The 16,803-nt window shown below is 47.6% G+C and overlaps 1 protein-coding gene and 1 pseudogene across 7 annotated transcripts; one reads left to right on the plus strand and one right to left on the minus strand.

The window, feature by feature from the left end:
* Positions 1-238: 238 nt before the first annotated feature.
* TROAP (trophinin associated protein) lies at positions 239-7,024 on the minus strand. Of its 7 annotated transcripts, none has more exons than XM_065932125.1 (15): positions 6,933-7,024; positions 6,540-6,688; positions 6,260-6,446; positions 5,429-5,586; positions 5,202-5,339; positions 4,927-5,009; positions 4,383-4,435; positions 3,792-3,913; positions 2,551-2,667; positions 2,362-2,445; positions 2,201-2,260; positions 1,804-1,938; positions 1,026-1,659; positions 550-743; positions 239-404 (listed from the first exon to the last, which is right to left on the minus strand). In XM_065932125.1, the coding sequence occupies exons 2-15, from the start codon at positions 6,681-6,683 to the stop codon at positions 357-359; spliced, it is 2,157 nt and encodes a 718-aa protein (XP_065788197.1). In that variant the 5' UTR covers positions 6,684-6,688; positions 6,933-7,024; the 3' UTR covers positions 239-356. The 7 variants fall into 7 exon arrangements, with proteins under 7 accessions (XP_065788197.1, XP_065788198.1, XP_065788196.1 ...); XM_065932126.1 differs by having other exon boundaries at positions 6,964-7,000; XM_065932124.1 differs by lacking the exon at positions 6,933-7,024 and adding an exon at positions 6,773-6,925.
* Positions 7,025-8,506: 1,482 nt separating this feature from the next.
* LOC136166088 (ribose-5-phosphate isomerase pseudogene) lies at positions 8,507-11,051 on the plus strand (annotated as a pseudogene).
* Positions 11,052-16,803: the final 5,752 nt, after the last annotated feature.

The raw sequence follows: 16,803 nt of genomic DNA on the forward strand, positions 1-16,803 counted from the left end.
AAGCAGGTCTCCAAAGTCCTACATTCACCTCCCACCGCCCAACAGATTCACTCTTTAGAGCCTGCTGGGAGGGTGGGGTGGGCAGGGGTGGGGTGACCTGGTCAGTTCCTAGGTGAGGGAGGCTGGGGGAGGGGGAGAACCCAAGGCTGACCTCTAAGTTGGAGAACACTGCCACCATGTGGACAAGAGCAACATAGCAGTAGCTGGCCTAGGCAGGCCCACAGGAAAAGACACTTGGACACTTTAGAAACTTTATTGAAGGACAAAAGGGTGTCAGTTCCAATCCACGGTGCGGAAAATAAATACGATTAAAAGGAAGGAGCAAGACAGGACAAGAGTGAGTGGATGCGGATGCCTCATGACGGAGAATCCTGTGGGGCAGCAGAACCAACTGGAATAAAACACTAGGGAGAGAGAAGACTTCGTCACAGCCCAGCCATTCTTGAACTGTAGCCAGCTCTTCCCACTGCAGAGAAGCCAAGGTCCGCCCCCTGCCCCCTTCCCACAGGCCTCTGTGCAGGTACAGCTGGCTGTGGACGGAAGGCTCACCAGGGCATCCTGCCATTCCAGCATCATGGCCACGGGGTTGGTGCAGACCCTGGTGAGGCCTGAGGGAGGGGCTCGGCTGGTGTAGAAGGCACACTCATCGTCCAGGCAGGCCTCGTGGAAGCCATGGATGGCAGTCAGACAGGCTTTGAGGCGCTGCCTCAGGGCCATGGTCCGAGGGGCCGGATGGCTGGGACCTGAGGGCCAAGGGCCATGGAGAGTTCAGGGTGGACTCTGAAGTCCAAGACTCCCACCACATACTGCCCTTTCTCACCCCCCACCAGGGCCAAGCCAATTAGGAGTACAGGGCTGAAGGTGCCATACCACCCGCTCGCCCGCCCACCCCAATGGGAGAGCCAGGCTGGGGCAAGGTAGGTAGGGGAAAGAAAGCGTGGGATCATCTGGTGCAGGGCAGGCCCCGCTCCCAGCAAGAGATGAGAACCTCCTTTGTTCACAACCCCACCCAAGCAACTCCTTACCTGTCGGGCCTGGTGAGAGCTTCAGAGACTGAAGTGAGCGGATACGGGGGCTGGCACAAAGTGGGCGCTGGGAGGAGAAGGTCAGGCTGGTGGTTGCTGGAGCCCGCTGACTGGTGCGGGGCTGTGAGCTGGACTCTGGATTTCTGAGTTCCAGGGAGCAGGCTTCTGATAACCTCGGATCTACAGTAGTGGAGGGCTCTGGGAGTCCTACCTGCCCCTGGGGGCAGGCCTGAAGGGGTCCAGGTTCTACTGGACGGCTGGGCTCTGATGCCTCAGGCTGCTCCTGGGTGGAGGGCTCTGGTTTCTCAGGCCTCCTCCCAAGGCAGGACTCTGGGGGGCCTGGCTCAGCTGGAGGGCAGGGTGGGGCAACCTCAGGCTCTGCTCCAGGGCAGGGCTCTGGCTCCCCACACTCCTCTGGAAAGTAGGGTTTTGGCAGCTCAGGGTGCTGTAACAGTTCAGGAAGGTGAAAAGCCTCAGGTACTTTTTCAGGGGCATTCAGAGTTCTAGAAATCTCAGCTAGCAGGGGCTGAAGTTCCACCATATCCAGAGAGGAGCTTCCATTAAGGGGGGTACACTTGCCCTCTGCCAACCCCTCCACTTCCTGCCGCAAAAGCTGCTGCAGGATACTGATGCGCTGTGGGTAGGAGAGAGCATGATGTCAACAGCATGTCTTGTACCCACACTGTCCTGTTCCCATACCCCGCCCCGATGCCTATTTCTCAGTCCCAGCCCTGTCAATGCTCATCAGCCATTGAAGCTGTTATCCACACCAGCCCACCTGCATCTTCAGCTCCTGGAAGTTGGGGGTTCTACTGGGGTGGGGTCCATAAGGAGTCGACACAGGTGGCTTCCCAGGCCCCTCTTGCAACCTTATACCACTCTCCTGGTCAAATAACCGTACTGCAATCTGCTCCTGCCACATAGGAGGAAAGGGGGCCACATGAGGAAGCCAGGTTGGGGTAAGAAGAAGACTAGTTTGAGTCCCACCCTCATGAGGAAGGGATCAGGTCCTTAACTGAGTGTCCCCAGACTTGGATTAGAAAGGGCAAGAGAAGAAGAGAGAGTTGGAGGGTTAGACAGCTTTTTCTTAAGAGCCCACCTGCCTCAAAAATGCTGGGCCTGAGATCAACAGGACAGAATGAGGTATCTCAGGATGCGGAAGTTCAGGTACTTACCCAGGGCAGGGCAGACTCTTCAGGGCAAGGTTGAGGGGAGAGGCCACTCAACCCTCGGGCCTGGGTCAGAAGTGAGATGCCATGACTCTCCCTGTACCCATCCATCATCCTCTTCCTCCCCCAGTCCTGGCCTAGGCCTGTGACCACCCCCACCCTTTTACCTGCTGAACTCTGGAGGCTGATGGGAGTGGTGTGAACTGGGTTTTGGGGCGGGTGGCGAGACGCCGCAACACTGAATATGAGATCTGGGGAGAGATGGGGGTGGCTAAGCAGGGACAGATAGAGACCAGCAGGGATCCCAGCCAGACTGTTCTGCCCTTGCCTAGCCCCCAGTAGCTGCAGATACAAACTGGAGCTGAGGGGCCAGGGGATGGTACACGCTGAGCCCGTCCAAAGGGTGATGGCCGGGTGATGGCAGGTGGCACTGCTTGGCCAGGGGAGGGCATCAGGCAGGAGTCACAGCCGTCCTGTGGAGAAGAACCGTGGAAGAGTGATCCCTCCCACTTGGCACCGCTCTGTCCTATTCTCACTTCAGCAACCAGTGTGATTCTTTAAGAGCTAATCAAATCATGTCCCTCCCTTGGTCATCCCCCTCCCCATGGCTTTCCACTCATTCCAAGTCATAGCCAAGGTCTTATGCTGGTTTATAAATCCTTACCCAACCCGATCCTGTCATTGCTCTAACCCCTCACTTCCTCTCCTTCTTATTCTGCTTTAGTCTTGCTTTTCTACTGATCCTTAAGCATAACAGGTAGACCCCCTGTGTGCATCTGAAGTTCTCATGTCCTGGAACATTCTTCCCCCAGATATCTGTGGGGCTCACTCCCTCAAATCTTTCTACTCTTCACGTAGCCACACCTCAGTGATAGTCCCTTGACCCCTGAAACTGCAATACCACCCACTCCCTCCAGTCTCCTTCCCTTATAGTACCTTGGGGGCTTCCCTGGTGGCTGAGACAGTAAAAAATCTGCCTGCAATGCAAGAGACCCAGGTTCGATCCCTGGTTTGGGAAGATCCCCTGGAGAAAGGCATGGCTACCTACTCCAGTATTCTTGCCTGGAAAATTCAATGGACAGAGGAGCCTGGCAGGTTGTAGTCCATGGAATTGCAAACAGTTGGACACGACTGAGCAACTAACAATTTAGTACCTTACCTTTTTTTTTAACAGATAACTTATAATCATCTGACATACTATATATTTTACATGAGTGTTTATTTTCTGTCTCCCCTTCTAGAATGTGAACTTATTTCCTATTGTATATCCAGAACCTAGAACAGTGCTTGGCACACAGTAGCTGGTCAATAAACCCTTGTGTGTGGAGGAAATGAATGAGCTATCAGATCTGTCTCACTCTCAGCACTGACCTGATGGTGACATAAATATGTATCAGACTGTGACCTCTGGAGGCCTCCAGGGGCCAGTGCCACTCTGGAAAGGCCTTGGGTCCATCTAGGACAAACCAGGACCCAATCAACATGCTGAGATCCAAGCGGGGACTGCTTGGCTCTACCCACAATCCTCACTGCTGCTGGGGAATCCCTCATGCACATCCTCTGCCCCTTCCCCCATCCCAGGAGGGTCCCATCTCACCCTGGTGTGGGTTTTATCTCGGGTTTCTTTTAATGGTACCCGCTGGGCCAGGCCGAGGGGGCCGCCTCCTCCTTCATCTGACTGAGTGACAACTTCAGGTTCCACTTCAGGGAGAGAGGAAGCTAGAAGGAGACAGGAAATTTGCTGTAGTGTCTGAAACACACATCAAAGTCTGGCACATGGCTGTGCAACCTCCGGAAAGGGTATGCCAGTTTGACAGCCACCATTGTACCATCAAGGCTGGGGACCCATCCAGTACCCCTTTGAACCCAGCACTATCTCAGTAGTCACTCATTAATCTGAATACCCTGAGTGGGCTAGGGGTGTGGTGATGGCTCTGAGGGGCTGACGATAGGACAGTGAGTGGAAGGTATATCTTGCAGGAAGTAGCAGAGAGAGGATAGAAATGGGGACCACCTCCTCTGACACAAGTGCAACTGGGCAAACCTCTGGCCTCTGGAGAAGGTCTCTTCCTCTCTGTCTCATCCTGATCTGGCATTCCCGCCACAGCCCTCCTGAGCTTTCTCTTGGTTTGCTCCCTACAAGCAGGCTCCCAGCTGACGTTCTCTCCCCATGGCCAGACACACTCACCAGGCTGCACAGGCTGCTCCAGAAGGGATCCCGAGGCCTGGCTCGCTGAAGTCCTGAGGACAACAAGGACAGTGGCAAGCAGTCACTGAGTACCAGACATGAGCTGGGCACTGTGCTAAGTGCTTTACAAACATCATCTAATTCTCACAACTTCAAATGATGATACAAACATTGTCCTCATTTCACAGATTAAAGAAACTGAAGCTTGGCAGGTAAGGCAAGCTTGAACAACTCATAAGTCCTGCGAGTCAGGAATCAAACCCAAACCCCACTTGTTCCCACAGTCTACGCTCTAGCCATTACACAAGGAATGGCACCTCTCATTTCTTTCCCGTTCCGCCCCTCACAACCTGAAGAAACAGATGCCATATTGAGGCTGGACTACAAAGGCCTGAACTTCATTGCAAGGGTTCACCTGGGCATTCACAGATTTTCCCCCCGCCCCCAGGCTGGTGGGAAGTCCTAAAGTTACCAGAGGGCTCAGCCCTGAGGGACCCCTGTATCAGACACTGAGTCATTCTTTTCCAAATGACCCCCTCCTTACTTCCTGCTGCCACTGGTCTCTCTTCTTAGTTCCTGGAAACGGGGAGGAGCGGAGGGGTGAGAGGAAGGTCCTAAAGGTGGAATCTGAGCCACACCGGAGCAAGAGAAAAAGGAGAGTCAGAAGCAGGCTCCAAACCTTCAGATTTCACAACCAACCCCATCAGCCTCCATACAACACCTCTGCTCACCAGGAGGTACCTTCCATCCCAAGGCCACGCTGTGTCCTTAGAAGGAGTTCCCAGGAGCACCTAGTATCAGCCCCTCAAGAACACTCACCAGAGCCTCCAGCCTCTGGGGACACAAGGTTCGACCTCTAGGCCCTGGTCCCTCCAGCCTTGAGAAGCAGGAAGCCCTGACAGGGTCCAGTCGATGGGTAGGGGTTCTGGGGGCCAAATATGCAGAGGCCCGGGCATCCTAGGACCCCAAAAGAGACTCTCAGTACAGGCTCAGGATTCCGTCCTCAGCCTACCCCAGCCTGATCTCCTCCTATCCCGGCTCATTACCTGACCCCTCCGGATGGTGCCTCCCTGGCTCCCTCGAATCAGTACTCTCTGAGCCAGACTGGGCTGGCGCCCCAGGCGACAGCTCTTCACCCCCTCACCTGACAGGATGGTGGCCAGGGCTGCAGGGTCAGCCACAAACTCTATGGTCCCTGGAGCCTCTGCAAGGGAAGAAGAGAAGGAGAGAAGGGACAGGAAGGAGGGGAGGCTGAGGGGCTGGGGAGCCTAGCATTGTCACCTTGAGGTGCAAGAGTGAGCCTAAGAGACTCATATAACTGAACTCAGCTCAACAAACATTCATAGGACTTTAATCTGCATAAGACACTATTCTAGACACTGCCACCCAGAGATGAATACGACAAAGCCCCCATCCCCAGGAAGCTATCATCAAACCATAGAGAGGTAACAGATTCAAGTCAAAGTATGGACATATTATAAAAGAACTGCAGGGAATTCCCAGGTGGTACACTGGTTAGGACTCAGCGCTTTCACTGCCTTGGCCCAGGTTCAATCCTTGGTCCAGAAACCAAGATCCCATAAGCTGCATCTAATAAATGAATGAATGAATGGATAAATGAATGAATAAATAAACAAGTAAATAAAGTTTAGCAAATAATTAGAACAAAGAAAAATTGATAGTGACTAGGGGAGCAGGAAAAGGCTTTAGAAGAAATGACACATTGTTGAAGAATAGAAAGGGCCTCTAAGAGCAAAGAGCTTTCTAGGAGCAGGGACTAGGAATTATAGTAAGCAGGAGAGGCAGGACTACCAAGCCTCCAAACCCCGATGCACCAACCCATTCTCCCACCCAGTTCTACAGCCTCCAATAGATACCTGTCTGGGGAGGTGGCCTAGGGCCCACATTTTGACCCCCATGGCTAGGCCTGAGCTCCTCCAAGGGGTTCCGGAGCTGAGGGCTCCCCACCAATTTCTCAGATTGCTCTGTCTGACATGTGGCTTTCAGCCTGGGGCCTGCTGAGTCTGCGAGAGGGCGCTGAATACTGAGCTTCTGCCCCAATCTCTAGGGTAAGGGAGAAAAAAAGCTGAGCTCAGCGTTGGGGTGCATTGCTGCTTCCTTGTAGCTACTGTCTTCTCTCCCCCAGGCTCCTCTTACCCTTGGATCTTGGTTCTCCTGGTCCACGGCGCTGGGTTTGACTGTGGGGAGAGGTGGGCGTCTCTGAGAGCGAACGGGAATCTTGCTAGGTGTGGGAGATACACCCCGGAGGAGAGGATCCTTCGTGGCTTGGAAGGTGGTCATGACGACTACAACGAAAAGGAGAAAAAAGCATCAGGAATCAAAGGTCAGCCAGTTCGAGGCTTCGGTCCTGACATTCCAGATACTCCTACCTCCGCCCAAATCCATGCGCCCAGAAGACCCGGCGCCTGCAAGGGCGCTTTTCGGTCATCTGACACTCTGAACCTTCTACTTCGTCCCAGGACCCCGAACTGCCTCTCTTCCCTACGAGCGCCGGCAGCCCTCATTCCCGCCAAGATCTCCGTGCCGCACCTCCCCCTGAACCCCTCAGGGTCTCCCCCACTTTCTTCGCTTTTTCCCCCGACACTCTCAGCCTCTGCTCCAGGTACTTCCCCAGTTTGTAAAATACGCCAAGCTCCTGATTGGCTCGTCTGCGCTCCCGCGGAGGCGCGTGACGCAGGATTCAGCTATCCAATCTACAGGCTTCGGAGGCGGGGCCAAAAGAAGGACTAGTTGCCAAGCCGCTTTCTGGCCAGGAAAAAAAATGACCCGACTCAATCAGCCAATCCGAGAGCGGAGCGCGGGGTGGAAGAGGAAAGAGGAGACCGTTCTGAGGTCCAGGAAGGCGTCGGCTCTGAGCCTGGGCAACAACGGGCGCTGGCGAACTCTCGCGAGGTCTCGGGACTGGTGCGGGAAGGTCCAGTCTCTCGGCATTGTGGGAAGGGCTTGCGTCCTGAATGAGGCTAACTGACAGTGTTGGAGGCTTGGCCCCAGCCCCTGACTCAGCTCTGATCAGAGTTAGGCCGTCAGGCTTTGGGGACGCCTGTCCAGACACTTTGTGGGAAAAGTCTGCCTGGGTCGAGGAACTGCCTCCAAACGGGCGGAGAGGTCTGGAGAAAATTGAACTAATAGTAACAAAAATGAAAGGTTACAGTGAAAAAGAGGAAAAAAGTTTTCCTTTTTCTCTTGCCCTTTTCTGAGGTTTTTTTTTTTTTTTTTTTTTTAACTTTAACTTCCGGATCTGTAGTCGGTAATCGAGGCTAATTTGATATGCAAACTACAGTCTATATGTATCTCCCTTAAACTCTGCGTGAGCTACATTGCCCTCCTGTAGCTCGTTAGTTACATTCTAACTCAGTGCTAATCCCATCCTGTGTTTGGTTCTCACCTTTACAGCAGTCTTTGCAGAGCTCCCCTTGTAGTTCTCTTTTTTTTTTTTTCTTATACTACAGAAAGGAGGCCATTGTACGATTCATGAAAGACAATGGACCCAACTGCTGGGCTACCTTACACCGTGGAGAACGAAATGGCAACCCATTCCAATATTCCTGCCTGGATAATTCCATGGACAGAGGAGCCTAGTGGGTACAGTCCTTTGGGTCGCTAAGAGTCACATAGGACTTAGTGACTAAACAACAACAGCCTGACTCTAGTCTGTTAGTGTTTTTGAAACAATGCAAGAGGAAAAAAAAAATACAAGATCCTTACACATTTGTTCCACATCACTGACCCCTGACTGTGAGCCCTCATCTATATGATTCCCCAGATTCTTCAGTGGGGGAAGGGGGCCACAGTTCTTGAGGCATGTTCTCCCCTCCAGGCTGGCTGAGGTTTAAAGCCACCTTTCTATTTCCTCCAAATTCTCTCCATATTTTTTTCTTTCCGGCTTCAGTGGACAGAGAAAACCAAGGTTTTTGGCAACATCAGAAAATTCTTTTTTTCACTCAAGCTTTATGAATGGTGAGGTATGGTCTTCATTTCACAGATAAGAAAGGAGACTTAAATGAGGATCATTGGGGCAGTTGTGAGGAGGTGTGCAGCTTGGCCCTGGCAGCACAAGTACCGGGGGCAAGGAGGTTAACAACCTCTGCCTGGGCACCTCCACAATGTCAAAGGTGGAGGAGGCCAAGAAGCTGGCAGGCTGAGCCACGGTGGAGAAGGAGGTGAGGAATAACCAAGTGTTGGGAACTGGTAGTGACTCTACAATTGTCCACGCAGTGCAACAAATAGCTAAAAGAGTGAAATGAGGGAATCTGAACCAAGTTTGTATTCCCACTTCCTTCCAGGCCCATAAGTTTATCCTGCCGTATGACTTATCTCTCAGTGAACCAGAGATCGGCCACGCCGTCGATGGTGCTGTTGAAGTAGATGCTGACCTCAACCTCACAAGGGCGGTGGAGGCCGCCTGACCCAGAAGATTGTGGCCGGCAAAGCCATCCATTTCATTGTGATCGCCAATTTCAGCAAAGATTCAAAGAACCTCGGGAATCAGTGGCACAAGGGGATCTCCATCGAGGTCATCCAATGTCACAGTGAGCTGAACCAGGACCCAGAAGTTTTGGGGCGTGATTTAACTTCTGCTGGCTGTCAACAAGGCAGGTCCTGTGGTGAGGGATAATGGGAACTTTATCCTGGACTGGAAGTTTGACCGGGTCCACAAATGGAATAAAGTGAACACAGCTATCAAAATGATCCCAGGCATGCTGGACATGGGCCTGTTCATCAGCATAGTGGAGAGATCCTACTTCAGGATGCAGAACAGCTTGGTGAACAGGAGGGAGAAGCCGTTCTGAACCGGTCTTGCAGGAGCCTAGTGTATTCCTCTCATGTCCCCAACCCACCTCGGAGGCGGCCACGTCTCTCTGAACCTTTGCCTTAATATGTTTGGGCCAGGTGGAGAACTTGAGAGGGTGAGGGGAATGGGCCACGGTTTCAAATGTACAGGACACATAGATTCTCTCCCTGACTCCAGTGTTTCCTATCGCACAACCCTGGGAGTTATTCTTGAATTCCTCTTTCCCTCCCCTTCCAATTTCCTCTTCACACCTTTTCATTATCTTTGGAATTCATTTTTTTGCTTCCTCCTCATTACCTTCAACCTAATCTCCCCTAGAGGATTGCAAAAGCCTCCCACCATCTGTTTTCTCTTGCTCTCCACAATAATCCATTCACCCTATAGTAGCTAGAATAATCTTTCCAAAATGCAAATCTGATTATATTGCCGCTGTGCCTTGACTTCTCCCCACTCCAACTCCCCATCTTATATCACTTTCCCGTTCTTCTCTGTCTTCCAACTCTATTGCCACTCCCAATCCTTGAAATTTGTCATGTTCCTTCTAGTCTCTCTGTCTAGAATACTTCCCAGCATGCCTATTCACACCTCCAAATTGATGTTCACTATTACTTTCTTATAGAGGCCTTCCCTGAACCCCTCTACTCACAACACTCTCTAATCTTTAAAAAAAAAAAAAGTTTCCTTAGTTGTGTGAACTCACAGAACTGTTTCCTCAGAGCTTGTATCTCAGTTGGTAATTGTATATTCACTAATGTGAACATAATATGTCATATTTATAAAACCTGAGCTCTCCTGCTAGACCTCCATGAAGGTGGCGACCTTTTTATATTTGGCTTACATTATGTTTTCAGTGCCTTGCATTGTTCCTGGCAGTAGAGGTGTTCAATATTTGTTGAATGAGTCAAGAGATGAATGAATAATTGATCAAATGAATACATGGAGAGATAGCAAAGACCTCCGAGAACAAGTAATATTTGAGCTTCCTTTTTACAAGAGGGAAGGCTCTTCTAGTCACTCAGAACAGTACTTGCAAAGAAAGGCTAGGAACACTTCTCTGGAGTGTTCAGAGAAGAGTAAGTCCTCAGGGGTGGATGGAACATAGGATATTAGGTAATAAAACTAGAAAGATGGTCTGACTGGAGGGAAGGTGGGTGTCACCTCATTCCACTAACAGGTACAGTGACTGTACCAGATCCCAACTACTAGATCAGCAGGGATGGCTGCTGAAAAATGCTGTGCACTTACTGTGTGTAAGGCCCTTTGTCAGACATTTGGTACACACAGAGGAGTAAGGCTGAAGTCCGAAGGATGGAGAAACACCAAGGATGGAGAAACACCATCGGAGGCTGACTGCACAGTGGCTTTAAACAATTTTCTATACGTAGTTATACAATTTTATACCAGCACAGTCCAGGTCCAAGTTCACACACCTGGAAACTTGAGTTTGTCAGGCTACCCAGACTCGGTCTTGGGATCACACTAATCAAATTTGTAAGAGAAATTCAGTGATTTACCATGAGCAACATACCTTCTGGTACCAAAATATTTATGTTTGCTCCTCAGGGCACTATCTTCACAGCATCAACATACAGGGAGACTGATTTTATACCATAAAAGCCTTTAAAAGAGCTGATAATCAGAGTATCTGCCACACTTATAATAGCATCTAACCTATTTTCTCTAGAGCAGTCTGTGACCTGCTTCTGTTTGTCTTTGCTGGACCTTGAATATGGGGAGTTGCAAGCCACTTCCCTTGTTTTATCCTATCACCTCCCGCTTAACTCCCTGTTTTCCTCTATAGACACCACTATAATGTGACTGATATGTTTTTAATTATGCATGTGTATAAAATGGGGCTTCCCAGGAGGCACTAGTGGTAAAGAACCCTCCTGCCAGTGCAGGAGACATAAGAGATGCAATCGATCTCTGGGTTGAGAAGATCTCCTGGAGGAGGGCATGGCAACCCACTCCAGTACACTTGTCTAGAGAATTCCCATGGACAGATGAGCCTGGCGGGCTACAGTCCATAGGGTCACAAAGAGTTGGACAGGACTGAAGCGACTTAACACATGCATTTATAAAATATGTAAGGTTGTATGTTTGTTTCCTATTGCTACTGTAACAAATGCCACAAATTTGGTAGCTTAAAATAATGCAAATTTATTCCCTGGGGGTCAGAAGTCTAATATCAAGGTTTGGCCTGGATTCATTCCTTCTGGGGGCTTCAGAGGAGAATCTGTTTGCTTGCCCTTTTCAGGTACTAGAGGTTGCCAGCATTCCTTAGCTTGTTGCCCCTTCTTCCATCATTCTAACTTCTTGCTTCTGTTGTCACATCTACTTCACACTGTGATCTCCTGCCTCCCTCTTATGAAGACTTTGTGATTATATTGGTCTGATCCATGTAATCTAGGATTATCTCCCCATATTAAGATCCTTAACTACATCTGTAAAGTCCCTTTTGCCATATAAGATATTAATAACTTAGAGATTCAGAGGATTAAGATGTGGACATCTTTGGGAATTCATTACTCAATGTACTACAGGTTATTGAGTGTATGTGTTTTTAATTTGCACAAACATTGCCTTGTGTGTGTGTGTGTGTGTATTTGGAAAAGGAAATGGCAACCTGCTTCAATACTTCTTGCCTGGAAAACCCCATGGACAGAGGAGCCGGGCATGCTACAGTCCATGGAGTTGAAAAGGGTAGAACATGACTGAGCATGCACAAGCTACGTTTTGTTTTGTTTTGTTTTCCCTGCCATGCTGTGCAGCAGGCAGAACTTCCCCTGACAGGGGATGAAACCTGTGCCCCTTGCAGTGAAAGCACAGTCCTTTTTAAAAAAAAAAAAAAAATTTATGTATTTATGGCTGCACTGGGTCTTCGTTGCTGTGTGGGCTTTTCTCTAGTTGCGGTGAGCGGGGACTGCTCTCTAGTTGTGGTGTGCAGGCTTGTCCTTGCGATGGCTTCTCTTGTTGCAGAGCATGGACTCTAGGGTGAGTGGGCTTCAGTAGCTGTGGCACGAGGGCTCCGTAGTCGTGGTCTGGGCTCCAGAGCAGTCGCTCAATAGTTGTGGTGCAGGAACTTAGTTACTCTGTGGCACGTGGGATCTTTCTGGATCAGGGATTGAACCCATGCCTCCTGAATTGGCAGCTGGATTTTTTTTTTCCCACTGAGCTACCCGGGAAGCCTGAGAGCATAGTCTTAACCACTAGACCACCAGGGAAGTCCTATATGATTTGATTTTTACCTTTTTTTTTTGTTTGTCAACCCTGTTTCTAGGATCAATCCTTAGCGCTGTATAATCTAATTCATTTCTTTTGACAACTGCATAGGATTCCATGGTAAGCATCCATCATACTTTGCTTATTTATTCCCTGCTTCTACTACTAGTGCTAAAAAATCATCTTATGTTGCCCCGTGCAAACCTATTCATGAATTTCTCTGGGACATATATACAGGAATGGAATTTCTGAATCATGAAATTTATGAAAACTTAGTTTTGGTAAGTACTTCCAGATCATTTTTTCAGAAAGTCTGAAGCTGTTTACACTCTTGGTGTATAAGAGTATGTTACACATTGAAGGCTGATAGATGCTTTCAATGTTACTTGAAAGTTATTACCTCTGTCCTTTCCAACATTTGATATTGTACAAATGTCTAATGTTTACAACTCAATGGGTATTAAGTGAACTATTGGTTATTTTAAATTGTATTTCTCTAATTACTAGTAAGTTTGAATGTTACTTCATGTTCTTATTAGCCCATAGAGCTCTCCTTCTGTGAAATGCCTCCTTTTATCCTTTATGCATTTTTCCTATTAGTTTTCCTGTCTTTATTCCTGGTGATTTATAAGATGCCACTATGTATTCTGCATATTAATCCCATGTCCACTTTAGACATTGCAAATATTTCCTTTAGGTCTGTAGTGAAATATAATTGATTTTCTATCTTGTAACCTTAATGAACTTCTTGGTTTTCCTAGTTTGTCAATTGATTCTGTTGGGTTTTCTGTAGACATAATTATGTCTTCTGCAAATCAAAACAGTTTTATAAATTCCCTTTATAAATTCCCTTTATAAATTCCCTTTCTTTGTTGAGTTTTTTTGTTTTGTTTTATTTGACATTGCTGGTTTATTTCTTACGTCACTGTAGTGAATTTCCAACATTTTATTAAGCACTAACAGTGCCTTGACCTTGACTTGTGAGAATCCATCTAAAGTTTCTCCAAAGAATGGCCTTTTTTTGTGAGACAATATGAAACTTAAGAAAAATTGCATGAGTAGTACACAAAAAATTTTCTCTCAGCCATTTCAGAGTAAGTTGCCAATATGTTGCCTTATCCCCCCAGTACTTTAGTGCATATTTCCTGCTAACAAGGACATTCTCCTGCATGACCACAGTGCAGCCATCAAAATCAAGGAAAGAACACCTATACATTCCTATCATCTAAACTTCAGACCCCATTCAAGTTCTGCCAGTTTTCTAAGTGATGTCCTTTATAGCAAAAGAATTTGATCCAGAGTCATGTGTTGCATTTAGTTGTTATGTCTCTTTAGTCTCCTTCAATCTGAAACAGTTCTTCATTTAAAAACAAAAAAAGTTTATTTATTTATTTGGCTGCAACAGGTCTTAGTTGCCGCATGCAGGGTCTTTAGTTGTGGCATGCAAGCTCTTAGTTGCAGTTCTAGTTCCCAGACCAGGGATCAAACCCCAATCCCCTGCACTGAGAGTTCAGAGTCTTAGCCACTGCACTACCAGGGAAGTTCCCAGTTCTTCATTCTCTACTTTCATGGCCTGACACTTTTGAGAATGACACGCCAGTTATTTGCAGAATGTCCTTAAATTTAGGTTTGTCCTGATGTTTCCTCATAATTAGACTCAGGGTGTGCCTCTCTGACAGGACTGTCACAGAAATGATGCTGTTTTCCTTCCACTTCATTCTATCAGGTGGTGCCTGTGTCCATTTTTCCTGGAACTCTGATTATTTGATTGACGTGGTATCTGCCAGGTTTCTTCACTATAAATCACTCTTTATCCTTTACCATTAATATTTAGGGTGAAATATTTTAATATTGAAATTGAGCCACCTTCCTAGGTGGCTCAGTGGTAGAGAATCTGCCTGCCAATGCAGGAGACTTAGGTTTGATCCCTGGGCCTGGGAAGATCACCTAGAGAAGGGAATGGCAACCTTCTCCAGTATTCTTGCCTGGGAAATCCCATGAACAGAAGAACCTGGCAGGCTACACTCCATGGGATCAAAAAAAGAGTCAGACATGACTTAGCGACTCAACAACAACTTTAATACTATGTAAATATTCCATTCCTCATAAAAACTTTCACTCTATTTACTTAATTATATCACCATGTATTCATAAATTCCTGTTATATTCAGTGGACTGTTATTCCATTACTAATATTACTTATCCTATTCCCCAAGTCATCTCTAATTTGGTCAGCGGGAGCCCTTTCAAGTTTTCCACTGTATCTTTCAGCATGTTTGTATTCTTTAGCATTCATCATTTTTAGCTCTTTTTTTTTTTTTCCCCTTTCTGGCACAGAAACATGTTTCAGGCTCAATTTATACTTTCCCTGCATCAGCTCTGAAATCAGTCATTTCTCCAAGGAGCTCTGATTCTTTTTAGAGGAGAATGTTATTTAGAAACTAAGAGCTGGACCCTAGCTGTGCTCATAGCTATTAAGGTATTTCTAACCTCCAGGCCTTCTCAGTGGACAGAGCTGGGGCATATATTCTATACAGACACACACACACATACATGCACAAATTCAGTACATTTACATCTGTATTTCTATATCTAAATGTATTCAAAACCATAAGTTCAAGACTGGCATTTTGTTTTAATAAACCATGTCATTCATGTGCTCTAAAATACTTCAAAGGCTTTTACCGTCCTTACCAAATATCTTAGGAACTTGTCAAAATAAGCTAGGCTCTCTTCTCTTTGCCAGAGTCCAGTTAATGAATTGAGATTTTAAATTTCACAATAAAAAGAGATCAGCCCAAAAGGATTTTTCTATAGTTGCTTTATATGAAGGTTCATATACCCAAGGACTTCCCTGGTGGCTCAGTGGTAAAGAATCTATCTGCCAATGCAGGAGACTCGGGTTCAATTCCTAATCCGGGAAGATCCCATATTCAGCAGAGCCACTAAGCCAGTGTGCCAACTATTGGGCCCGTGCCCTAGAGACCAGGAGCCACAACTGCTGAGTCCGTGTGCCGCAACTGCTGAAGCCCACGTGCCCTAGAGCCCGTTCTTTGCTACAAGAGAAGCTGCTGCAATGAAAAGACCACATACCACAACTAGGGAGTAGCCCCCACTCGCCTCAACTAGACAAGAAGCCAGCACAGCAACGAAGACCCAGCACATCCAAAACTAAATAAAAAAAATTTTTTAAGTAATATACCCAACAGACATAACCTACTGTGGTTTCTTAGCCCTCTGCTGGAGAGGTTTATTCTTTCATTTCAAATATTTGAGACTCCTTTTTATCTTAAAAGGGGTAGCGAAGAGGTTCACTTACAGTCAAGCTCTATGGGCCTGACCTGGTAATTCATTCCTAGAAGAAAGGTGCTAGTATTCCTCTTTTAAAATCTTGACTAGCACAGAATTGACTGACAATGATGATGATCATTTGCAACTTTTCTTTATACATTTTAGGTATTAAGAAATAAGCATTTTCTAAATCAAAATTATAATGAGATGCTACCTCACACCAGTCAGAATGGCCATCATTAAAAAGTCTACAAATAACAGGATTTCCCTGGTTGTCCAGTGGATAAGAATCCACCTTGCAATTCAGGGGACTCTGGTTCAGTCCTTGTTCTGAGAAGATTCCACATGCCACTGGCAGCTAAGCCTGTGAGCCACAACTGCTGGAGCTTGTGAGCTGCAGCCACTGAAGCCCCTGCGCCTAGAGCCCATGCTCCACAACCAGAGAAACCACCACAGTGAGAGGCTCACTCCACAACTGGAGGGAGCCCCCGCTCACTGCAACTAGGGAAAACCTGTGCACAGGCAATAAAGACCCAGCGCAGCCAAAAATAAACAAATATTTTCTTAAAGTCTATAAATGACAAACGTTGGAGAGGGTGTAGAGAAAAAGGAATCCTTGAACACTGTTGGTGACAATGTAAGTTGGCACAGTCACTATGGAAAACAGCATGAGTGAAGTCACTCAGTCGTGTCTGACTCTGCGACCCCGTGGATTGTAGCATACCAGGGTCCTCTGCATGGGATTTTCCAGGCAAGGGTACTGGAGTGGGTTGCCATTGCCTTCTCCAACAGTATGGAAAACAGTATGCAGAGTCCTTAAAAAAAGATAAAAAGAATTACCATGGAATCTAGCTATTCCACCTCTGGACATATATCTGGAAAAAACTCTAATTTGTAAAGACATGCTGCTGCTGCTAAGTCACTTCAGTCGTGTCCGACTCTGTGCGACCCCATAGAAGGCAGCCCACCAGGCTCCCTTGTTCCTGGGATTCTCCAGGCAAGAACACTGGAGTGGGTTGCCATTTCCTTCTCCATTGTAAAGACGTATGCACCCCAATGTTCGTAGCAGCAATATTTACAACAGTCAAGACATGG

This window comes from Muntiacus reevesi, chromosome 4 (genome assembly GCF_963930625.1).
Source record: "Muntiacus reevesi chromosome 4, mMunRee1.1, whole genome shotgun sequence".
NCBI classification, from domain to species: domain Eukaryota; kingdom Metazoa; phylum Chordata; class Mammalia; order Artiodactyla; family Cervidae; genus Muntiacus; species Muntiacus reevesi.

Excerpts from the sequence above, each read along its gene's own strand:
- TROAP (XM_065932124.1), bottom strand. Across the intron at positions 6,447-6,539 it reads AGGAGAACCAAGATCCAAGG|AGATTGGGGCAGAAGCTCAG; the intron begins GTAAGAGGAGCC and ends CCCTTACCCTAG. Across the intron at positions 5,340-5,428 it reads GCACCATCCGGAGGGGTCAG|GATGCCCGGGCCTCTGCATA; the intron begins GTAATGAGCCGG and ends TTGGGGTCCTAG.